General features: G+C 42.1%; 2 protein-coding genes across 2 annotated transcripts in view; one reads left to right on the top strand and one right to left on the bottom strand.

Annotated features, from left to right (window-relative positions):
* Nucleotides 1–3,501, bottom strand: part of Cdca2 (cell division cycle associated 2) — a 45,932-nt gene extending 42,431 nt beyond the window's left edge. Inside the window, exons 1-4 of the mRNA XM_057786330.1 lie at nucleotides 3,377–3,501; nucleotides 3,109–3,172; nucleotides 2,848–3,021; nucleotides 2,356–2,507 (exon numbers count right to left, since the gene is read on the bottom strand). Of these exons, the coding sequence (XP_057642313.1) occupies nucleotides 2,356–2,507; nucleotides 2,848–3,021; nucleotides 3,109–3,172 (390 nt within the window). The 5' untranslated portion in view covers nucleotides 3,377–3,501. The remainder of the gene's footprint in view (nucleotides 1–2,355; nucleotides 2,508–2,847; nucleotides 3,022–3,108; nucleotides 3,173–3,376) is intronic.
* A 928-nt stretch (nucleotides 3,502–4,429) lies between these two features.
* Nucleotides 4,430–19,913, top strand: part of Kctd9 (potassium channel tetramerization domain containing 9) — a 30,020-nt gene continuing 14,536 nt past the window's right edge. The window contains exons 1-3 of the mRNA XM_057786828.1: nucleotides 4,430–4,544; nucleotides 15,010–15,131; nucleotides 16,804–16,847. Coding sequence (XP_057642811.1) covers nucleotides 4,497–4,544; nucleotides 15,010–15,131; nucleotides 16,804–16,847 — 214 coding nt within the window. The 5' untranslated portion in view covers nucleotides 4,430–4,496. The remainder of the gene's footprint in view (nucleotides 4,545–15,009; nucleotides 15,132–16,803; nucleotides 16,848–19,913) is intronic.

The following is a 19,913-nucleotide window of genomic DNA, read 5'->3' as shown; positions in this document are numbered from 1 at the left end:
TAAGGAATTTGTGTTGGACTCACATGGGCTTCAACACCTGGGTTCAAGTTTGCCTCCTCTCACTGAGCAGCGGTGGTATACGCCTTTAATCCCAGCACTCAGGAAGCAGAGGCAGGTGGATCTCTGTGAGTATGAGTCCAGTTTAGTCTACAGAGTGAGTTTCAGGGACAGTCAGAGAAACAGATAAACCCCGTCTTGAAAAATAAACCAAGAAAAAAAGTTATGATTTCTCAGCTGCCACGCCTCCCCTACTAAGCAGCTTTGCTCATGGTATTTTATCACTGCAATGAAAAGTAACTAATACATAGAACAAGAACACAGTGACCTGGTGACCCTGAGGAAAGGAGGGTAAGCTAACTGCAAAAGAGAACCCAGCTCACACTAACACACAGGACCATAATAATGGAATCATGTGAAGGCTGACATAACCAAGCTACAGGGAAGTTGGAGAGAATGGGCAGCATATAAAGAAAGAGGGCTAATTCTTCACTGTCCACACTGGCAAGTGAACACAACAGAATATTTAGTAATACATATGGGGATGGGGCTTGAGATGGCTAAGCACTGGCTGCCCTTATAGAGGACTTTGGTTCAGTTCCTAGCACTCACATGGCCGAGTTCACAACCCTGGAAGTCCAGTCCAGGTGACCTGATGCCCTTTTCTGACCTTTGCTGGTACTGAACACATATGATGCACATATATTCATTTTATTTTTCAAATAAAATCTTTAAATAGATCCAGGAGCTAGGGAGCTGGTTCAGTGAGCAAAGAGCTTGCCATACAAGCATGAGGACCTGAGTTCAGATCATCCAAACCCATGTAAAGCTAGGTATGATGGCACATGTCTGTAACCCCAATGTAGGGGAGGGGGGATGTTACACTGATAGGCATATCCCAGAGACCTGCGCGCTAGCCTGTGTAGCCAAATTGGAAAGCTTCAGGTTCAGTAAAGGGACTAACTCAAAAAACAAGGTGGAGGGCAGAAGAGGACAAAATCTGATGTCCTCTGGGCCATACAATACACTGAGACCCACATACACACACTGAGTATTATTGGCCTGTCTTGCAGTGCGGGCACCCCTTACCTAACAAGAGGTTTTAACAGCGTGCAGTGATCATTTGGAAAATACTCGTTTTGTTATTCACTTTCTAAAAAGTGATCTATTTTAAAAAGGCAACATTCAAAGTATTTTTAGTCAGGAAGCTGTCAAGTGCAGTCATGGGTACATGCTTTCTAAAGCCTTAGTTTCCTTTTAAGAATGCAACCCTTCTTACTGGTAAAATGGATGTCAGCTTCCGTGGTAGAGTCACTGTCTGTTTATGACATTTACAAGCCTGACAAACCACAATTTTTCTATCAGTTGATCCATCAAGTAAAAATAATATTCTGTGAAAAAACACACACACAAACAAAGCCAGGTGAGCCCACACAACTCAATCATAGACATTTCTAGAAACTTCTGAAATGCTTGATGCAAACTTCCACTTCATTGCATATAATATTTGAGGAATGGTACGTAGTGAAGCTTATCATGATTAATGCTTCAAAGATATTTAATGAAACTAGTATGATTTCTGTGAACAACCAGCAAGTACTAATACAATGATAATGTGATGTCATTGCCATGGCCCATGCTATTAGGCCCATAGTCCCACTCATTGCTAGTTTTGCTTCATGAGTATAAATATCAGGGGGAAGGCAAATAACATTTAGTAAAATAAGAAAAACTGAGTTTATGGATCTTCCAAAAGAAACTGAGGAAAACCCCAAGGTTCTGTTTTATTACATGAGCAAGAAATTGTCTTGTGCACAGACCATGCTGCAAAGCAGAAGAACGAAGTAGAAATAACAGAAGTGAATTACTCCAGAGTAAGAAGGCCAGCATCAAACTGGTCGCCCCTTGCAGAGGGCCAAGTGGGGGCCTATATCTTTCATAACAAGCCTTCAACTATTTGACTGTTTAGGGCATGCATTAATTTGATAAAATCTGAAAAACATATAATGCTAAAAACACCAGAAGAAAAGCCATTTATTCCTTTTTCTCCTTCTCTGCCAAACCAACAGTTATGAAGACACTAGAAATCCAGAGATGTTAAGAAAGAGAAACACTGGAGGCAGAGAGCTTTCCTCAGTCTATGGAAATTTACAGAACAGAAAGCCCCCACCCCCTAAGTCAAAGACCCCTAAATCCTACCCGAGCCATGTATGTTACCTCACAGTGCCTGCAAGAGACAGGAAGCAGCCCCCTCCCCAACTACCCCCCAGACCCAAACAGAGAAGCGCAAAGCAGAGCCTGGGAATAGAGTGAAACATGCCCTTCACAAAATTCCTGAGCGCGGGGGAGGAGATGTACCTGAAAGGGGGAATTGTGTGCCAATGGGGATCTTGTCGCATTCTTTAGGCTCCGCTGCTGAGCAATGAAACGAATCAGGCAATTTGTTTCCGGAGAGCCCCGGACACCGACTGCAGAGCGTCGCCGGGCTTTCTGAAGGGAAGATGACTTTCCTGCAATGAAACGCCCCGAATGAAACACGACGATGATCAGTAACTGTGTCCTATACTGGTGATGGACCACTATGAATGGAAAATAGCAAATACATGCTCCAGAAAACTACAGAATTACTGGCAAAGTAGCTCATGTCAGGAGCCCTAAGATCCCTTTGGTCCCTGCTGTATAGGGGTGAGCTGTGATGGGCACAGAAGTCTCCCCAAACAAGCCAGTCTGCAGGGTCAGTATAAATATAGACAGCAAGAAAGTCAGTCAGTACAGACATGGGCAAAGCGGCCTACTCTAGCTATTTTTAAAATTGAAAAAAAAAAATGGCAATACCAGAACTTGTGTTACCTGAAGGGGTCTTGACAAAGCTTTCAGGGGTGATTCCCAACTGCTCTACGGTGACGGTGGAGAAGTCCAAAGGTGACTTAACGGTTGCGGGGGTGCAAAGATTAGGAGCCGCGCCTTCTACACGCTTCTGAGGGGTCACAAGCTTCCCGGTTCCCAGGATAAAAGAGGCATTTTCTGGAAACGGACAACACATTGGGCTAAGCAACACAAGGCCAACACCCAGACCTTCCATCTAACGAGGGCAGCAGGGCACCGACATACCGGAATTATTCACGACACACTCCTTGAGTTCAGAGAGCTGTTTGTCGTGTGAACTCCTATCCATCTGGAGATGAGGGAGTGAAAGACAAAAAAAGAACAAAAAATGAAAAATAATCCCACAAGTCAAGAAGAATGCGACGGAACTCTAACGGAATCTGTCCTAGGGGAACATGTGGGGAAAGAATTCGGGGCGTTCTGGTTAAAGAGATGATACTCGGTGAAACGAGGCAGACCATTACTGACAAGCCCGACCGGACAACAGACCTACCTCTCCCGCTCGAGGTCCGCCCGTCCCCTCAGACGACAACGACAACGAGCGTCGCGCAGGCTCCGCTACAGAAAGCCCCAGAGGACCGGGAAGGGAGCCGGGTTGGCCTCCTGCAGGCGGCCACACACCCGGACACACGACGTCCAGGCGAAGCTTCACTACCCGCCCGCAAATTCAAACTGCGGCCACGCCCTCCGCGGAGGGATCTCTGAGCCCCGGACCCACGTGCGAGCGCGCGTCCCGCTCTCTCCGGCTCACACCGCCGCGCTCTCGGACGCCGCAGGGCGACCTTCGTGTCTCTCGGGAGAACCACGGCCAGCCCAGAACGGTCCCCTAGCGAGACACACCTACGGCCATACGGTGTCCCGGGGACTCTACCTAGGCGTTCCGCGGAGCGACACGTCAGTTGTTCGAACCCTGTCCCTAACCTTTGGATTGGCTGCTGCAAACTTCGAAAATGAATCATTCGACCAATCGTGCCATAGCCGCAGGATGGCTAGTTTACCCCATTAGCCAATACTGACCCCAGCCGTTACCTTGGTGGGTGGGATAGTAGGCGGGGTTAAAGCAGAGCAAGGCGCTGACTGGTGTACAGGACTTCAGCGTCCCGCCTCTTCCTTAGACTCCGTCTCTTTATGCAAATAAGCTCTCCCTACACTCCAGCGTGCGCCTGCTCAGTAACGCTTAGAACCACCCTTTGGCCAGCAGGTTCTGCTCTGATTCGCAGATTCTCCTTTCCGTCAACCAGGCTTCAGCCTCTCTTTCCTCCCTCCGCCGCCTGGCGTTAGCCTGAGCCCACCCCTCCTCGGAACGCTGATTGGCTGATTGCTGGCCGGCTCCGAGCGTTGATTGGCCTTGTTCAGCGTCCGTCTTGGCGCGGTTGGGGGAAGGGCCGCTAGCAGGCTAAGGAGCCTAGGGGCGGGGTGGGAAGGAGGATCGGCCAACCCCGGGGTGTGGGACTGAGAGTGCGTGCGTGAGGAGTGTGGGGCCGACCAGGAAGGTGGCGAAGGGCGGAGAGTCCGGGTGGGAGGCGGGAGGGGTCTCGCGGGCGCGGAGCGCTGCGGGCGGTGGGCCGGGGGCGAGGGTGGCGGCTCCCTCAGGACCCGGCGCGGGCGGCGCGATGCGGCGGGTCACGCTGTTCTTAAACGGCAGCCCAAGGAACGGCAAGGTAAGCGGCGACGGGGGCGCCACCCGGGGACCCCTTCAGTTCCCGGCAGCCCGGCCACCGGAGCTCCGAGGCGCCGCTGTCACCTGAGCGGCGGGCCGAGGTCCCCGTCCACCTTCCCGCGGCACCGTCCTGCCTTTACTCGTGCTGAGTAATGCTCAACCCTGGGAGGAGGCAGAGATCACCGTGGCGGGTGACCTGGCCAGGTCGGGGGATGGAAACTCCGGGGGACAGTTGAGTGACACCCTCAGAATGGGGACTGGTCTGGAATGCTTCCCTCCTCTTTCATGGTGCCCGGGCCCCCCTGCCCTGCCACCGTACAAAACTTTTGTGCACGTTTTATTGTGTCGCCTTGTTTTGGTCACTTAAGGGACGGTGACAGCAGACCAGAATGACTTGATTTGACAGTAGCCTTAGCTGCGTTTAGGCCTCCGTGGAGGGCGTGGTGCTAAATATTTTTCCGATGTTGCAGCAGCCTCTTGCCCCACCCTTGAAAGTTATTCTTTGGAAAATGTTGGCTGTTTCTGGCGGGCTAGTCATGTGTGGTTAAATGACTGCTCGACTCATAAGTCAGCCTGTTTAAAGTCTCAGAAGTAATGAAGCCTTTTAAAGTTTCAGCTGAAGGTACATTGGTCCCAACTCTATTAATGGCCAAAGTACTCTTAATTCCTGCACTTATACATAGCAAAACTATTCAGAAGCATTAAGCGAGAGAAGGGTGCTTTTGAACTCCTCTGCTGTTTTGAATAAACAGACTCTGGAAATCTGAACCACAGTGAGGTTTGTGCTCTGCAACTTTGTTTCCTTCAGATTGGCTATTCATACAAAAATAGTAATGTCATGAGCTCTGCCGGGGCTTCCGAACTATGTGCCGCAAAGGCTCTGTCAGTTCTGATCCTTAACTTTTCCTTAACCAGCTCTGTAGCTGGCTGGCTTTCATAAACTGAGGTCTGCGTGGTTACTGAGAGATTTAGTATTACCCAGTGTTAAGAGCTGTAGTGTGTGCACTTTGGCCAATGCTGGTCTGTGTTAGGCTCCATGCAGTCGAAGTGTTTGGAGGGCCTTCTAAATCCTCGACTCTACTCTACCTCTCTTCCGAGTCCACTGACTTTCATTGTCCACAAATTGAGGGAGTGGCTCTTGATGTTTTGTTTAATTTTTTTTTTTTTAAACTTCGAAAAAGTTTTAAGCTTTGGGTTTCCAATTTAAGTCGTATTTACTTAAAAAAATCTTTTCATCTCAGAAGATTGGGGAAAGCACATATGAAATAATTGTGCATGCATAGGCTTTACAAAGATGATAAAGTCTGAACTGAAGAATACTAGCTTTTCATATTTAAGAGAAACTATGCCCTAGTCCTTTCTATAAATTAAAGAATATATGTTCTAAAGCTGTTTCCTCTCCTTTTGGCTGATGGAAAAATATTAAAATGACTCTTATTTGACAAGATCACAATACTGCCTGCATATGTATATGGACGGATATGTAGCATACATATAGCAACTATATTTAGTCAGGGTCGTCGTAAACATGACATGGATGCTTATGAAATAGTTTGCTGTCCTGTCTATAAAGAATATATCATTTAGATTGTCTCCTGACTTACCTGGTTGTTATTTTTAATCTATTAGACAAGAGAATAATCTTCCTTTTTTTTTTTCCCAAATGGATTTTCCTCTTGCTGCTTGCTGTGTGGCTATGGTCCATGAGGTAGACAGGTACACAGCTCATAAGCACGCATCAGGATATCAGCACGCATCAGGATATCAACATGCATTCTCATTTGTGTAGCTGAAAGTGCTTGTAATGTTGATGAAAGCTGGGAGCTGGTTTTTCCCACGTGAAATGTAATACCGTGGAGGGTGGTGGAAGATGACCCACTGGGATTTAGGGGAGAATGTATATTATTTATGTTTTCATTTAAAAACAAAATAATTTTAAAACTTGGCCTTTCTAACCTGGAAAAGCCTGGGGGCCTCCAGTCACTGAACTTGTCAAACTGGTCTTGTTTTCTTCCAGAACAGAGGCCTACATGTGTAAATAGGTTGATAGCCAGCACCAGTTGGTTCTCTTTGACACAGGATGTATAGAAGCCTAAAAGTACAGTGGAGATTTACATCATTCGGTCTGAACTGAATTAGCCATCAGCTATGCCAAGTGACTTTAAAACATTACCGCAAAGAAACTGCAGATTGAAGCCAGTATTAATAATAGTATAAAAGGCTCTCAGAAGCCAAAGAGTGCCATGTTTTAAGAAAATTATTTGAAGTTTTACTTAATAACTGGCATTAATAATCAACTTCTTCCTTAGGGTATATTGTTCTTTGAACGATAAGCCAGTAGTATGAGGAAGTCATCCTAATTACTAAGACGTAAGAGTCTTTTCCTGTACGTGCTGGCAAATGGCCATGGTTTTTTTTCCCTTTGCCTTTGTTTTTATGGGTTAGGGAGATGGCTCAGTGGTTAAAGCATTGCACAAACAACTTGTGTGAGTCCACCAGTAATTCCAGCCCCTGAAGGCAAAGATGAGGGATCCCAGGAGGAAGCTGGCCAGCTAGGCTGACCTTGGTGGCAAACCCCAGGATCAGTTGAGGGAGCCTGCCTCAATGGATAGGTGACAAGCAGGGGAAGAAGACTCCTCAGGTGGGCCTCAACACGTGTGTGCACACAGGTGCAGGCACACCTAAACACACACACACACAAGAAAAAGAATAAAAACCTTTATTGTTTAAAGACAGTCTTATATTTAGCAGAATCTCACTAAATTTAGTGATACATACTTAAAAGATTCCTGCTGGCCAATTTGTCATCTGAGTAAATAAAAATCCTCATATCATTTAGAAAAACGTTTCTGACAGCAGCATACAGTTTACGATTAAATGAATACACAGCTGACTGAGCACGAGCCCAAACTGTTCCGCTGATGGGCTTTGAAGATTGTACTCCCAGAACGCTGCCGTGTTTGAATCGTGGGGACAAGGGGGCTGTTGTTGGCTCCAGGAAGGTCAGTTAGGCCTATACCTTTCATCATCTTTGCTCCGTGTGCTTCTCGTTCCCTTTGATCTCATACTATTCCCTGAAAAGGGGAGTATTAAAAATATGAAATGAGGATTCAGACATCTCAATAAAACATGTGGTTCTGAGTAACCCCGTGTTAGTGCCATCAATAGCAAGTTGGCGAATCATAGGCTTTCTGTATACAGCGTTCGGTCATTCAGCTATACACTTACTGTTTGAGTGTGACTATCTGTGCCAAATGCTGCAGCTACAGCAGGCAAGGAAATGCCTGGATTCTGTACTGATGCTTGCGTTCTTAGTCATGAAAGAGCTTCCCTTCCATCTGATATTAGGTCAGAAATGTGTTGTTGGTATCATGTATCCAGACTGGAACTCTTTCCATTGTTAGAGGTAAAATCAGACTCTTAACCTCAGCAAGAACTTGTCCGATCAGAATGTTTAGGTACTACTAGTGGGAATGTAAGTACCTAATGGGCTATCCCAGCTGTAACTGCCACCACTATTACAGCAGGGCACAGCCTACCAGGGAAGACTATATTAAGGGTCTAGCACTGAATTAAGACTGTTGATGTCTTTTTTCCTCTAGCTCCTACATGGCACCTTTCGGTACTTGGTAAGCTAGTCAGGGGGGAGAGTGTTTCTCTGTCAGTCAAGGTTGATTTCTCGTATGTTCTTGTTTCTAAAGTGAGTGGTATCTTCAGCAGTAGAGTCTTACTGTCTAAATATTCTGGATAACCAGGAGTGATGGCAATAGCCTATGGTTGTTTTAGTTACTTCTGGGGCTTCCCTGAGGTCCAGATAATTAGTAGGTAGGTATACCATGTCTGACACTGAGATTTTTATTTAGTGACCCATGTGTTCTAGAGCCGCATTGTCCACCCATATATAGTTTATGTGATTTTTTTTTTTTATTTAGTTAACAAACTAGTAGGTTTTTATAAAGCCTCTTCATAGTCTTAAGTTTTGGTTAGCACACTCCTACTCCCTTCTCTACTCTACTTTCCCTGTCTCACTAAACCTTTCACCAGAGTCTCCCACTCCCCATTCTCTCATGTTGCCTGTGCACTATCTGCTCTGATAATACTCTTCTGTTGCAAGATCATAACTTTCCATATAGCTGTTTCATAAACTCTTGATTTCAGTTAAATCTTCCTCCGTTCCCTTATTTCCCCACCTTCCCCCAAGTGTTCAGTTCTGTAAAGTAATTGCAGATTATTTTTGAAGTCATTATGGGTACTTATATTCCCATTAGTAGTGGCTAAATATTCTGTTGATTGTGTCCTTTCCACCATTTAATATTGTCATAATTTTTTTTTTCATTTTGAAACAGGGTTTCTCAGTGTAGCCCTGACTATCCTGGAATTTGCTCTGTAGACTAGGCTCCCCTCAAACTCAGAGCACAGCTTGCCTCTACCTCCTGAGGGCTGGGATTCAAGGCATGTACCACCACAACCCAGCTAGAATTTCCAATTTTTAATAGTGACCTCAGGAGTAGTAGATATAGGAATAAAATCATCTTCACTTTTGAACTCTACCAGAATTGAAGTTAGCGTGACTTGAGTTCTCTATTTTATTTTAGCTGGCGCGATGGTGGCGCACACCTTTAATCCCAGCACTCGGGAGGCAGAGACAGGCGGATCTCTGTGAGTTCGAGACCAGCCTGATCTACAGAGCTAGTTCCAGGACAGGCTCCAAAGCCACAGAGAAACCCTGTCTCGAAAAACCAAAAAAAAAAAAAAAAAAAAAAAAAAAATTATTTATTATGTATACAATATTCTGTCTGTGTGTATGCCTGCTGGCCGGAAGAGGGCACCAGACCTCATTACAGATGGTTGTGAACCACTATGTGGTTGCTAGGAATTGAACTCAGGACCTTTGGAAGAGCAGGTAATGCTCTTAACCGCTGAGCCATCTCTCCAGCCCCGAGTTCTCCATTTTAGGTCAAAAATTATTATTGGTGTTTTGGTTAGGTAAATCAATATGAATAATTTAACCATTTCATGCTAAAAGTGTGTTATGATAGGATACAATCTGAAAACGCTGTCTAAAGGCAAATTAAAATGAACTGTGTTCGTACTGTTATAGCAGTCAGTTCCTTAGCTACCAGATAGCTTTTCCTCATCAAGGCTTCTCCAACCAAGAAAGAAGTGTGTCTCAATAGTATAGTATAGTCATGGTGAACTTTAACAGACATGCTTCTCTATTTGCTCCACAAAATGCTAACATTCTTGGTGCTGACATTGATTTATTTTTGTTTGTTTGTTTTTGAGACAAAGTTTCTCTGTGTAGCCCTGACAGTCCTGGAACTCACTCTGTAGACCAGGCTGGCCTTGAATTCACCGAGACCCACCTGCCTCGGCCTCTGAATGCTGCACTGCCACCCCACAGATGCTGAACTTCTTAAAGCAGGTGCAGTGGCAGGGAAACTTCAGGTCTGCATAGGGAAGGATCACATACTTAAACAGATAACATAGTCTTTCATTTTATAAGGGCCTGGCTGCTTAGGCACAGTATCAATACAAAAATAAGCTTAGCACCCATTAGCATGTCTTTCTTTTTAAGATTTATTTATTTGTCATGTATATAACGTTCTGCTTCCATGCATGCCTGCATGCCAGAAGATGGCACCAGATCTCATTATAGATGGTTATGAACCACCATGTAGGGGACTTGAACTCAGGACCTCTGGAAGAATAACCAGTAATCTAAACCTCTGAGCCATTTCTCCAGCCCCACATTGAGCATTTCTAATGGTAACAATCTAAAATCCTGATTTGAGGACATTTCAGAGTAGGGACATTCAACTAGTAACTAGTAATTTAAAAACTCATGTTGAATATGGTGGCACACACTTTTGATTTCAACACGTGTGAGATAGAGGCAGACAGATCTCTGTGAGTTCCAGGACAGCCAGAGCTACGTAGACCCTGTATCAAAAACCAAACAGATAAAAACAAAACACCAAAACCACAAGCAATTTGAGTCCAATATTTTGAATAAAAGAGTTCCATTGCCTTTTTACAGCAGAGTCAGAAAGAAAAATATGCACCCAGTGTTTAAACTTTCTCAGCAATTTCACACTCTTTTCTTTGTGTATCACACACATACATCGACACAAGCACACACACTGACTGGACTCAAACTCACAGAGGTCTTTCTGCCTCTACCACTCAAGTACTGGGATTAAAGGTGTGCGTCACCATGTCTGGCTTGCACCTCTCACCATGTCTGACTTACATTGCTATACTTTAAAAACTTGGTTTCCAGTTTGTTTATGTAAAATATAGATGTTTAAAATACTACTGTTACAGTATAATTCCAGTTTCATTTGGTGGTGCTAGTTTGCACAAATGATTTTAAGTTGATAAACAAATGCTAAGAGTAAATCTCCAAGTAAAAAGTATATTGGCCAACTTAAGGGACAATTTCAAGTTTATAGAACTCTTCAATTTTTCGGATTAATTCTATTTTCTCTAATCGATGATCTTTTGGTTGTCAATTATTAGATTATCAACTACACATTTTATTTCCAAAACTAGTATCAAGAACATGGAAGCTATAAAATAAATTAAAAAATTTCCCTGTCCCTGTGTAAGTAATATAGGTTCTTCATAATAATTTGGAAGACAATGTTTAAAAATTCTCAGTAATGAGTCGTAGTTCCAGTATTGAGAGACAGTCATTTTCAACTCTTATGAATACTACTTTTAAATTGCAATTTTATCATATACTTCATCTTCCAACGAAAGACTTAGATATAATTGATGTACAGAGAAAAGGTGTGACCTAGTTCAAAACCCTGAAAACAATGACATTTCACTTAATATTCAAGAAATATTTGGGGCTTACTGAAGCAAGTAATGTAACATTTACCCAAGTAGAGGCTTCCATTTCAACTGCAGGATTCATTTTCTTCATTTCAAAGATTATGGTGACACGTCTTTTATTTTTTTAATCTAGGGTTTTACTATGCCATCTATCCTAACTTCCAGCTCAGTCTGCCAGCCTCTCTGGTTGCTGAGGTCATTGCCCTATTTCCTGTATTTTGTTTGTTTATTTTAGCTCTGCTCATCAGCTGTACCAAGAGTAGTTGTTGGTGTTCACAGAATGAATAGCAACTTTTGTCACATTCACTTTGCCATTTGCCAACACAGTCAAGTGCAGGAAGAAAGATTAGAAAGTAGTTGCTGTGGCATCTGGAAAGGTTAATCTGGGTTTGGCGGCAGCCTGGGCTACCGAGTAAATTTCAAGTCACCCTGGGTTACAGAATGAGAACCTGTTTCAAAACAACAGAAAGAAAGAGAAAAAGAGAAAAATAATTGATGAAATAACAAATTATGTTGCTGCTGTGTTCAAACTGATTTGTTGATACTAAAAAGTTAAACTCAATTTATACCTTGATTTCTTAGTTTTCCAGCCAACATAAAAGTCCCTATCAAGTCCCCCATCCATGACTAGGCTTTACCAGTCAGTTGTGGGGGGTTATGTGTCATGTGTTCAAAGTTGACTTCATGGGAAGTTGAAAACAGGGAACGTGGTACCTTGATTACTTTTCTGTTGCTGTGATTAGACACCATGACCAAGGTAACCTATAAAAAAAGGTATTTATTTGGGGCTTACTGTTTCAGAGGGTTAGAGATTATACCTGCATGGCAGAGAGCATGGTAGCAGTCAAGCAGGCGTGGCACTAGAGTGGTAGCTGAGAGCTTGCATTTTGAGATACATCCAAGAGACAGAATCACACTGGGAATGGCATGGCCTTTGAAATCTCGAACTCTTGAAAATCTTGAAAATCTTGAAAAACTCTTGAAAATCTTGAAATCTCTACTCGCTTTCTCTAACAAGGTCACACCTCCCAACCCTTCCCAAACAGTTCCACTGGCTGGGAACAAAGCATGCGAGCCTATGAGCCTATAGGGATCATTCTTATTAGACCACCATAGATGGCAGTAGCCAAGCCGTCACTTAGTACAGTTGCTGTTTCCTGGGTGAAATAGGTGCTTCAGCATTGTTTACTTTACCCTGCTGCTTAGAACAGCACTGTCTAGTATAACTGTGGCTGTGGAAAGTTCACATGTGTGCTGTTGAATATGTGAGCATGAGCCTGTGGAGCGGGAAGCTCAGGGTTGGACAGACGAGTAGTGCAGCTAATGAACTGCCTTTTTAAAATTTCTATTTAAGTGAGGCTGGAGAGATGGCTCAGTGGTTAAGAGCATTGGCTGCTCCTTCAGAGGCCCTGAGTTCAATTCCCAGTACCTGTGGTGGCTCACAATCATAGTATCATGGGATCAAATGACCTCATCTGTATAAATAAAATAAATTTTTTTACTTTTAATTAAGCTTATTGAATTAAAATTTAAATCTTCTCATGTAATCAGTGTAGCACTGGAGTATGGTTAGTGACCTTTCTGTTAATTAGAAAACAACCAAGGCATAGAAAAAACCAATTCAATCATATGGGAGTGGAGAGCAGTTTAATTTGATTGGTTTTGAAAACTAAGTCACATAAATCTCAATGTCTCACATTTAAGTTAGGAGCTTACTTAAGTCAATGTGTTTGTCTTGTATCCATTTTATAGTATGCCAACAGAAATGAAAGAACTGCAGAGAGAAAGTTGATGTCAGGGCAAGGAGGGGGTTTCAGGCACAAGAAACCATGCAGACACACAAAAGGCAGAAGAGGAGAAAAGGAAGGATTTAGAAAATTCCTTGTGCTCTAGGGTCAAGGATGAGGGTGTAGCTCTGGGGAGGAGGTGTTTTTCCCCTCTCAGCCATTTTGTGTGCTGTGGTGGTATTTGCCCTTCTGTATTACAATTGTCTTCTTTATTTCTGACTTTCAGAGACCCTGGCTGACAGCGCTGCCATCGGGGGTTATCTCAGCCATTAGGAAGCCAGTTAGAGCTACCAGAGCACGGAATCCATGTGTGGACCAATTCTCAGCCCCCTGCTGATGTAGCTGCGTGCATTATTATTTATTAGACCCTTCCTGATTCGCTGCAGGACACACCTGCCTATTATACACCCAGCAGTGTTGTGTTCAGAATGCTAGATGCTGAAAACTGGATTTCATGAAACCATAGGTTTTGAAAAATTAATGAGATGGGAAGTTGTTACCTTTTCTATGGTAGTTGATATAGTGAGTAACATACTAAACCATTCCTATTCCAAAAATGAGCCATTCCTTCAAAGGAATAATAATAATAGGAATTGGAAAAAGGATAATAATAGAACAACATAATAGGACTTAGGTGCTTAGGTACTTGACTAAGCTATAGGTATTAACTCATTTCCTCATAAAACTAAGGTAGATACCACTGATTTTTTTTTTCTTTCATTACCAGTTAAAGCAACAAGTATAGAGTTTGTAACAAGTTGGCAGACAATGCTAATCTAGACTCAGAGGTTAAGAGCACTGGCTCCTCTTCTAGAGCTCCTGAGTTCAGTTCCTAGCAACCACATGGTGGCTCACAACCATTTTTTTGTTTGTTTGTTTTTGTTTTTCAAGACAGGGTTTCTCCGTGCCTTTGGAGTCTGTCCTGTAGACCAGGCTGGCCTCAAACTTACAGATTCGCCTGCCTCTGCCTCCCAAGTGCTGGGATTAAAGGCGTGCACCACCATCGCCAGGCTCACAACCATTTTTAATGAGATATGGTGCCCTCTTTTGACCTGCAGGTGTACACACAAGCAGGATACTGTATATATAATAAATAAATTATATTAAAAAAGAAAATGCTAATCTAAATTTAAGTCCCAGACTATCATCAAAATCTGTACTGAATGTTAAGATTCTAGATTAGTTTTGTTTGGCCACAATTTCTTTTTTATTATTGTTGTTGGAAACATTCTTCTCTCATACAATGTATTCCCACCACAGTTTCCCCTCCCTCCACTCCTTCCAGCTGTCTCCCACCTTCCCTGTCCCCCAGACCTACTTCCCCTCTACTTCCTTTCGGAAAAGAGCAGGCCTCCAAGAGACAACAACGAAACAGGCAAAACAAGATACCATAAGACAAGGCAAAAGCCTATGTATTGAGGCTGGACAAGGCAACCCAATAGGAGGAAAAGAGTCCCAAGACCAGGCAAATGAGTCAGACATCTGCTTCCACTTTTAGGAGTCTCACAGAAACACTAGGCTAACAGCCATGACGTACACGCAGAGGACCTATTGGAGACCGCTTTAGTCTCTGTGAGTCCACATGAGCCCTGCTGAGTTGGTTTGGTGGGCCATGTGTCTTCCATTCCGTCTGACTCCTTTCCTTCGTCTCTTCCTTGGGGTTTATTCTCTAGTTTTGAGTTTCTACAGTAGGAGGCACAAAGTATGTTTCAGGCAGTGCTGAAAATCTCCTACATGATCTTTTGATGTTTTAATCTGTATGGAGTGTGATGGTCTATAATGTCAGTGATGACATTCATTGTATATGTTGTTCAAATTAATCTGGTGTGTTCACAGGTGGTTGCTGTCTATGGAACTTTGTCTGATTTGCTTTCAGTGGCCAGCAGTAAACTCGGCATAAAAGCCACCAGTGTATATAATGGGAAAGGTGGACTGATTGATGATATTGCTTTGATCAGGTAAACTTCACCTTTTTTAAGCTGTCAACAGTGTGCCCTTGGCTTTTTGCTCTTATGCTGTTTTGCTTATGCAATAGTTTCATTGTTCTTAAGAAAGCTGGGTCTTGCCAAGTGGTTGTTTGGAGTTAGCTGTTTGAAATTTAAGTCTCTCGGACTCAAAGGCTGTTGATAGTATTTCAGCATATTGACAGTCTGCATTGGTCATGTATGACACTGAAAGTTTCTTCTTTATAACAGTTCAAAAATTTAAAAACCTCTTACGTGCACTTGTTTATTGTTAAACTCATTTTTTTTTAAAAAATACAAACATCACAAGGAACTGATGCTAAATACTACAAAATTCTGACTAGAGATAACAACAGGGTCTTCCATAGTGTTGCTTTTTTAAAACTGCTTTTGTGTTTTCCTAGTGTCTCAGGTAAATTATTGCTTAAAATAGGTGTCAAGTTCACCTCATTCCTCAAAGTATGAGATGACTTTCAGGCAGGGAAGTCATTTAGCATGGAGATGATGAAGAAGACACTCTATGTAACCACACCAGCAGTAGGTTGGCTCTGCTTGAGTTGGATAACTCAAAGCATAGGTTGGCAAAGATTGTGAAGACCATGATGCTTTAAATGATACTGTATGTGAAGATGAATCTGCACTTGATTCCAGGGCAGACTGACCCTTCAGTATAGTAGATTTCTTGAAAGTAGTTGGTTCTAGTTTCTTCATTTTATACAAGGAAACTGAGCATCTGAGATGTGAAGGGGCTTGTCCAGGTCATAGTTTAGCAGTTGTTCTTTGTCTGTGAGGACAAACTTCCATTCTAATCTAGAAACATTAACTGGCAAAGTAAGCAAGTAGAAAATACAAATTGAAATGCAAATCTAAATAAATTAGAGTTTCTTAGTTTTTTCTTTATCTCAGCTTCCATGGATAATTGACCAACATCATTGCATGGTGTACATCATCCTAATTTTCCATCATAAACTCTATTCCAAGAAAGACCCAATGTATTTCTATGTTGAGCCACAAAGTGAACCTTATAAGATGGATATGACTGTTTCAGAAGTATCCAAGGCTTGCACAGTGTTTTCTGGCTCACACTAGTGCCTCTGGTCATTGTGTTACACTGATGGTGCAAAGTGGGCCTGGGAGGAGACTGCACTGGTCACCCAAGAGGGTAGGTGACCTGAAACATTTTATTGTAGTCAATGGTAGACATGTAGTGAGTGGGTGTTAGAGTTGCTTAGGGTTTCATCTTCCCAGGATTTAATATGACAGTTTATTTTAATTTCTAAGCTGCTAATTTTTTGAGAAAGCACTTCAATGACTTATTTGGGGGTAAAGAACTAAAATAAAACAAAAATTGCCTTGTCTTCAGCATGTCTTTTGAACATAAAATAGTACATTCTTCAATTTATACAAGACCACATTCACAAAATATGATAGTGAATTCTGTTTTTTTTTTTTTCAATTTCAAAAATACTTTGATATACAGGATTGATCGTGTTTGAATTTCAGTCTGGTCAGGATTAAATAGAGCATTGCAAACAGCTTTCTTGTAGGGAGATTGGTGACAAAGCCTGCTTCCTGTATAATCTTAGGGAGTAGTTCAGTTAGTCCTCAACTGTTTAATGTGCTTTCTAAGTTTTGATTATGGCTTTTTAAATTTTGATTTCCCCAGGGATGATGATGTGTTGTTTGTATGTGAAGGAGAACCATTTATTGGTAAGTGACTCTGTTAAATTTCTACTTTATTTGCCATAGTAAAAAACACGACATGGTAAGTACTTTACAAGGACCTGTGTGATTAACATGAAAAATTATGATGACCAACCTCAGACCTTCACCTTCTTTTTATTCTTCACTGTGCTTATGTCAAATTATACTTAACAGTTTGAATTATATTTTAGTGTATGTATTTCCTCCTTTACATGTCTTTAAGATTTGCTAGATTTGTATATTTGTGACATGAAAATAATTTTGATTTTACAAAGAACTGTTTAAAAATCTCTGATAGTGATTGCTAGAACGTCTCTTAGTATATCACTTAACTTGTAACCATGTATTCCTTGCATAGTTCTTTTTTTTTTTTTTTTTTTTTTTTTTTTTTTTTTTTTTTTTTGGTTTTTTCGAGACAGGGTTTCTCTGTGGTTTTGGAGCCTGTCCTGGAACTAGCTCTGTAGACCAGGCTGGTCTCGAACTCACAGAGATCCGCCTGCCTCTGCCTCCCAAGTGCTGGGATTAAAGGCGTGCGCCACCACCGCCCTGCCCTTGCATAGTTCTTGACAGTTCTTTACTGCTGGTCAAATCCTAACAGTGAAAACATGACTTGGCTTCAGCCACTATCCTTTCATATGGAAGAAAGCATATATAGTTGAATATCTCAAAAGAAAAGACCTAAGATATGAGTAAGCAAATATTCTTTAAACAGTGCTTTATTCATTTTGTCCTTATAGTCACTCACGGGTATTTGTTTAAGTGTTTTTGAAATATCACAGTCAGGGCTGGAGAGACAGCTCAGTGCTTAAGAACACTGGCTGATCTTCCAGAGGTCTGGAGTTCAACCACATGGTGGCTCACAACCATCTGTAATGAGATGTGGTGCCTTCCTCTGGCCTGCAGGCATATATACATACAGAATACCATATGCATAATAAATAAATAAGTTGTTAAAAAAAAATCACAGCCAGGGGAGGGAGGGGAAACTGGGGCTGGTATATAAAATGAAAAAAAAAAAAGAATAAAAAATCAAATAAAAATATCATAGTCATTGTATTTGATGAGGCTTTGTTTCAGGTAGTAGCCACATTAAAAGTAAGTGTGCTAGGCATGGTGGTGCATGCCTTTGATCTTAGCACTTAGGAGGCAGAAGCAGGTGGATTTCTGTGAGTTCCGGTCTGTTCTGTGTAGTAAGCTCAAGACCAACCAAGGCCACATGGCGATGAGACTCTTGTCTCAAAACAAACAAACAAACAGCAAAAAAAAAAAAGTCACAAAATAAACGTGTAGCCCCTTCTGTCTCCACCTTAAACTCTGAGCAAATCTTTTCTCCATTGGCCTGACAGGAAGTGGTTACTTGCATACTAGCAATAAAACGTTATTCATCAAGTAATAAATAATTAGACTGGGGTTTAGTTCAGTAATAGAACTAGTGTCTGCCATGTATGGAGGCCTGAGTTCAATCCCCTAAAGCCAACAGAAAGAAAAAGGTAACAACAACAACAAAAATCCTACTAGGATTTTTGTTTATTCCTGTGACTTCTTTTTTTTAGCTTTCTTTTTATTTCTTCTTTGTGTCTTTCACATCACGCATCTCCCATTCATTTCCCCATCCCTTCATATCTGCTCTCTGCCCTTGCAATTCCCCCATCAAAAATAAAAATTTAAGAGGAAAAAAGAAAGGAAAAAAAATTCATCACGGAAGCTACAGTGAGTCATGCTGTAAATCTTTTTGTCCATATTCTTTACTTGCCAGTGTTAATTGCAAGAGTCATTGGTCTGGTTTCAGGCCTCTGGTTTCTGCAACACCATCGATGCTGGGCCCTCACTGGCCTCCTCTTGGCTATCCTGTTGTTGCCCTGCCTTGAAGACCCTGCAGCTTTGGCTCTGCAGGGCCGGCCCCCTCCTGTTACTTCTTAAGCCTAAGAATAGTTGATGGTTTTTTTTATCCTTTGCATGCATTGCTGGCCTGCCAATGACAACCTGTTTGTCTTTAAACTTAACCTGTTTAGTCTATGGTTTCTTTACGCTCTAGCATGTAAGGTGTTCATCTTACTCTTTTCTGTCATAGACTTGAAACATTATAGTTATGACTTGGTGTCTTGTTCAAGGTGCAGTCTGGTTTATAGTTATTAAAAGGCCTTTTGATGGCTAGACATAAAATTTACATGCTTATGCTATGAAGTTTATCATATTTTATAAAATGATATGTTTATGCCATGAAATATGATATAAAATCTCATGGGTTCAGACTAAATTTTTCAGGGCATATCCAGGATTAGAAGGTTTCACTTCCCCCTTCTGTCTTGACTTTATGTCCTTCCGTATCAGTAACCCTGATTTCCAGGAATGCAGAGACCAATGTACTGTTCATGCTCCATCCCACTCAACCACATAAGATTTTCAGAGAATAACAATTTTCAGTACCAATAGGGTCTGCCAACAGTTTAACATTTTCTGTATAGCTGCTTGCATTCTTTTTGTTAAAAATGGTTGTATTTCCATATTGACAGAAGGTAGGTACATCCGTTGTATACTGTCTCTTCTTCCTGAGTTCCATTGACATGTCCTTCAACGGTACTTAATGCTTGCCTTCAGTACCTATATCATTCTCTCCAGTGCTTGACTGTCTGACATTTAAGACTCTATTAGAATCTTCCCAGAGTCTTTGACACCAGTTTTCTCCAGCATCTTGCAAGCTGTGACAGTTTATGGCTCTGTACCTGAAAGTCAGATGTTGAACCACATCAAATCTTATCAAATTATAAACTTTAAATATGTCCATTTATGTCAGTTTTACAATAAAGCCTTTGTAAAAATTGTTGATACACACTTTTCTTATTTTGGGTGTTTGTTCTGACATTAAGTGTAGCATCAAAAAAGTGTGGTCCTAGCTGGGCATGGCAGTGCCTGCCTTTAATCTCAGCACTCGGGAGGCAGAGACAGGTGGATCTCTGTAAGTTCCAGATCAGCCTGGTCTACAGACTATGTTCCAGGACGGCCAGGGCTACAAAGATCCCCTGTCTCAATAAAACAAACCAAAACACAAAATTTGGTCTTAAGCGACTATTC

Source organism: Chionomys nivalis, chromosome 12, assembly GCF_950005125.1.
Source record: "Chionomys nivalis chromosome 12, mChiNiv1.1, whole genome shotgun sequence".
Classification (NCBI taxonomy): domain Eukaryota; kingdom Metazoa; phylum Chordata; class Mammalia; order Rodentia; family Cricetidae; genus Chionomys; species Chionomys nivalis.
This window is presented reverse-complemented; position numbering and strand designations above follow the sequence as displayed.